The sequence below is a fragment of the Anopheles merus genome, chromosome 2L (assembly GCF_017562075.2).
Source record: "Anopheles merus strain MAF chromosome 2L, AmerM5.1, whole genome shotgun sequence".
In the NCBI taxonomy this organism is placed as follows: domain Eukaryota; kingdom Metazoa; phylum Arthropoda; class Insecta; order Diptera; family Culicidae; genus Anopheles; species Anopheles merus.
In genome coordinates, this window is record NC_054083.1 from 38393927 (window position 1) to 38397722 (window position 3796).

Genomic DNA, 3796 nt, shown 5'->3' on the forward strand with positions numbered 1-3796 from the left:
CGGATCGTCTGGGTTGGCTCGAGAGGCTCGCGGAAGGCAACGTCAGCAGAGCAGGGCGGTATCGTTACGCGGTAATTCTATTATCCTTTAGCGCTGGGCGAATGTGTTTTATTCGCCCGCCCAGCTCATTCACCGGGTAGGTCGGTTAGGACGGGTCTCGTTGATGGCGGGGCAAAATCTGGGCCGAAAATCACCGTCATCACGGTGTTGGCACACAGGGCGACGTTACGGCATCGCGTACGGTTCTTGCCGAAAGCACGATGGATGCGGTGCGAAGGATAATTATAATCGATTGCTGCCCGCCGTGCTATTAATAGGCAAACTTTAAGCTTAATGTCGATTAGGATGGATGGAAAGGAGCTCATTAGGGTGAATGTAAAAGTTATTTTTAGCCCAAATATCGGTCGTTTTCGGTTAAATAAATTTCAATGAAATGATGTATTGCTAATTTCTCAAAAAAAAAAAAAAAACTCACCGTGCCATACAATTCTTCACACGCGTTTTACATCCATTAACACCGATTTATTCTCACATCAACGGTGCTCTCACTCGGTATCTTCGCTGCTTGCCGCCTCGAACACGGTGGACCGTTCGAAGCGTTCCTGAGTTTTGCGCCAAATGCTGTGCCGCCGGGGATCGATCGGTTTCGCGTTGTGCGGACAACCACCACCACCACCACCACCGATCGCCATCTGACCGTGGCTGCCCAGCCCGGACGTGCCCACGTTCGTGGTCAGTGCGATCGGTTCGGTCAGACCGGTATCGTTCTTGCCGAGCGGTTTGCCCTCATTCCAGCCGAGCTTGGACAGCATCTGGAAGCCCTTGTTGCTGCTGCTGATCGATTGATCGAGCGAGGCGACCTGCGTTTTTTCGTGCTCGTTCGAGCTTCCCTTCACCTTGCGCCGGACGGCGGCCCGGTCCTTGTACTCGACACTGTTGCCACCCGGTTCACCGGAACCGACGTACTCTGGAAGTTGGTGACAAAATGGCAATGGAATTAGTGAAAATTTGCTCATACAAAAGACAACCACTGCACAACACTCACTCTCATTCTCCAGCCCGAAACGCTTCTGTATCAGCTTTAAGCCTTCCTTGTGCGAGACGGGTTTGGTGATCTTCGAAACCGTTTCCGGCACAACGACCGGCTCCACGCTTACCAGCAGTCCCGGCTCGCACTTGCCGCACGTCGAGTTGCCTTCGTGCACGTGGCACAGCAGCTTTGTTTGATTGAGCTGCAGAATGCTACCGTGCGACAGGTTTTGCGGTTCGCTCTGCGCCTGCTGCTCGTCCCGCTTTACCCGCACACCGTTGTACAGGGTGCCGTTGCGCGAACCAAGATCCACAAACTGGTACGTGGCCTTGCGCTCGTTGTACATAAACTGCAGATGCTTTTTGGAAACGTTTATGTCCGGTATGATCACGTCATGGTTGCCCTCCCGGCCCAACGTTCCACCCTTGCAGGTGACGATGAAGAGGGAGCCGATTTTAAGCTCTTTCACGTTCGTCTCCTGCACTATCATGCGTAAGGACGGCGGATACCGTTTCGCTACATCTGGAGAGGGAAGAAAAGTGTGAATGATACAAGTGTGAATTCCGTTTCTTTCGAAAAAGTAAAAAGATTGTAAAAAAACGTAGCAAACGGCCCCTATTACTGCTTTCCTTGTATGTACCTTTGTAGCCCGTTTGAAACTGTTCGGTCTGCGAGTCGGCACTATCCTCCGGGCTCGATTTTACCTCTATCACCGAACCGACCGACTTGGAATCGCCGCTTTCGCTACTCTCCAGCTCGCCCTCCTCCTTAACCACCGCCTCCCCATCCGAGGAAGACGCGCGATGGCGCCGTTTCGATTTCCGTTTCTTTTTCGAACGCTTCGAGCGCACCGCATCGCTACTGTCGCTCGAGTCCGACTCCGAGCTGGAGTGCGATCGACGGCGCCGGTGCTTCCGATGGGACCGTGATTTCTTCTGCTTCCGATTACGCTTTCGGCTCCGTCGCCTACCACTACTACGCTCGCTGTCATCGCTATCGCCCGGTCGAGCTTTCTTTTCACGCGCCGCATCGGAGCGTTTCGATTTCTGTGCGGTTCAGTGGTGGTAATGGAATATAGAAAAAGAGAGAGAGAAAGAAAACGGGGGGGCCGCTGTTAACAACGCCGCACTCGATCACCTACCTAGCGCGCTTTCACGCATGCGGTCGATCTCCAGCGAGGAAAATCGGGCTACAAAACTGTCGTCTAATGAGAGAGAAGGTGAAGTAGTAGTGGTAGGAACCTACAAGAAAGCCAGGTTCAGAATGTGGAGTTAGGTTGGGGGTGGGTTACAGGGTTTACCAACCAAGGGGTTGTTATAGTTGTCGGACACTTCCTTGACTCTTTGTTATTAGAGGTGAAGTTCATATGATGGAAATTGCTATTGGATATGTCCAATAAGCGTGCTATAGTGTCCAAATCGTAATAGATTAAGTTCTTATCACGTATGAAAGGGTCAATAAAAGGTCCCACAGCTATGAGAACTCCTGGCAAACCCTGTCTGCGCACTGAGAGATGTTGTACCTTTTGTTTGGCATTCGGTTCGGCCTCAACCATTGTTTCGGGAATGACTTGCGAGTAGAAATCGTAATCCTTCGTTTCTTCGTTATACTTCAGGTAGCAGCCGCGGTGGCCATCGTAATGGAGGCCGTATATCTGTAACGAGAGTGTTTTTTAGTGTGTTAGCAACTGAACTTCCCATCAACCGTGGGCGGTAATACCGTGTCGTACCGAATTGTAGTAATAACCCGTCGCCGGATCGTAATACATGCCGGACGTGGGCTCGTAGATGTATCTATTCTGAATGTCCACATCCTGAGCCGTCTTCTTGATGTCGTCCACAAATGCTTTTATATCGAGCGGCTCCTCGGGAACATCCTCTTCCTGGGCAGGACATTCGCCTTCCTCTGCCGGTTGCTGCTTCTCCTTTGTACCATTTTGCCGTAGGAACTTGCGTTGCAATCGCTGTAACCGAAACAATTACTAGTTTTGGTGAAATTGCATGTAAAAACTGAATTGAATAAATTACCAGTGCGTGAATCTTCTTTTTGAGCCTCTGTATGCGGGTGCTTTGCCGTCGGATGTGGCGATGTAAGCCCTGCACGTACAGGGACAGCTGGTGGGCCGTCACATCGTACAGGTTTGTGATGCGAAACAGCTTAAGCTTGTGGTTCGGTTTTTTCGCCATCGGTAAGTGGTTTCATTTGCTTTTAGCTGAAATTTTGCGGTCTTTTTTCAGGGACACAACAAATGTTGGCAAATGTTTATTTGGCGGCTTCGCACCACTGACAGCTGAGATAGAGTGGGGGAAGCCGTTGACAGACGATGAAACAAAATCGTTGAAAATGGAGCCGACCCGGCAAGCAGCGAGAAATCGATGAAAGCCAAAGTTGATGTGATTTTCGACTTGGACAGCTCACAGCCACTGTTGAGAATTCTTGCACTAAAAAGGGCAAAACTTCAGGTTAATTTGACAGTTTATTATAATATTTTGAGAATATTCTATATTTGATTTTTAAATTCGATTTGCAAGGACTTTTTGCCGGATATTTCGTTGTTGTTATTTTGTATTAGTTTGAAATAAACATTTCTTTAACTTACGAATTGACAGCATAAACTAAATTTTCCCGTGTGTTTCTAAGTGTTTCTTTTTCTGTTTTCAAAATGAAGAATAAAATTCAAATCATACAACTGTCAACTATGACAGTCGATGACAGAAACCCGTTCTGTCAATTTTGTTCGACGGGTAGCTCGCTCGATGACAGCTC

The 3796-nt window shown here is 49.1% G+C and overlaps 1 protein-coding gene across 2 annotated transcripts; it reads right to left on the reverse strand.

Annotated features, from left to right (window-relative positions):
• Nucleotides 1–500: 500 nt before the first annotated feature.
• LOC121594783 (angiogenic factor with G patch and FHA domains 1) lies at nt 501–3349 on the reverse strand. Of its 2 annotated transcripts, none has more exons than XM_041918426.1 (6): nt 3058–3349; nt 2760–2993; nt 2553–2684; nt 2172–2271; nt 1046–1552; nt 501–967 (listed from the first exon to the last, which is right to left on the reverse strand). In XM_041918426.1, the coding sequence occupies exons 1-6, from the start codon at nt 3214–3216 to the stop codon at nt 546–548; spliced, it is 1554 nt and encodes a 517-aa protein (XP_041774360.1). In that variant the 5' UTR covers nt 3217–3349; the 3' UTR covers nt 501–545. The 2 variants fall into 2 exon arrangements, with proteins under 2 accessions (XP_041774360.1, XP_041774359.1); XM_041918425.1 differs by lacking the exon at nt 2172–2271 and adding an exon at nt 1671–2076 and having other exon boundaries at nt 3058–3344.
• Between the last annotated feature and the right edge of the window lie 447 nt (nt 3350–3796).

Bases quoted from the DNA above. Each gene is read 5' to 3' on its own strand.
- LOC121594783 (XM_041918425.1), bottom strand. From the start codon at position 3,216: ATGGCGAAAAAACCGAACCACAAGCTTAAGCTGTTTCGCATCACAAAC. The intron at 2,994-3,057 runs GTAATTTATTCA...TTTCGGTTACAG, and splicing joins AAAAGAAGATTCACGCACTG to CGATTGCAACGCAAGTTCCT. The intron at 2,685-2,759 runs GTACGACACGGT...CTCTCGTTACAG, and splicing joins CGGGTTATTACTACAATTCG to ATATACGGCCTCCATTACGA.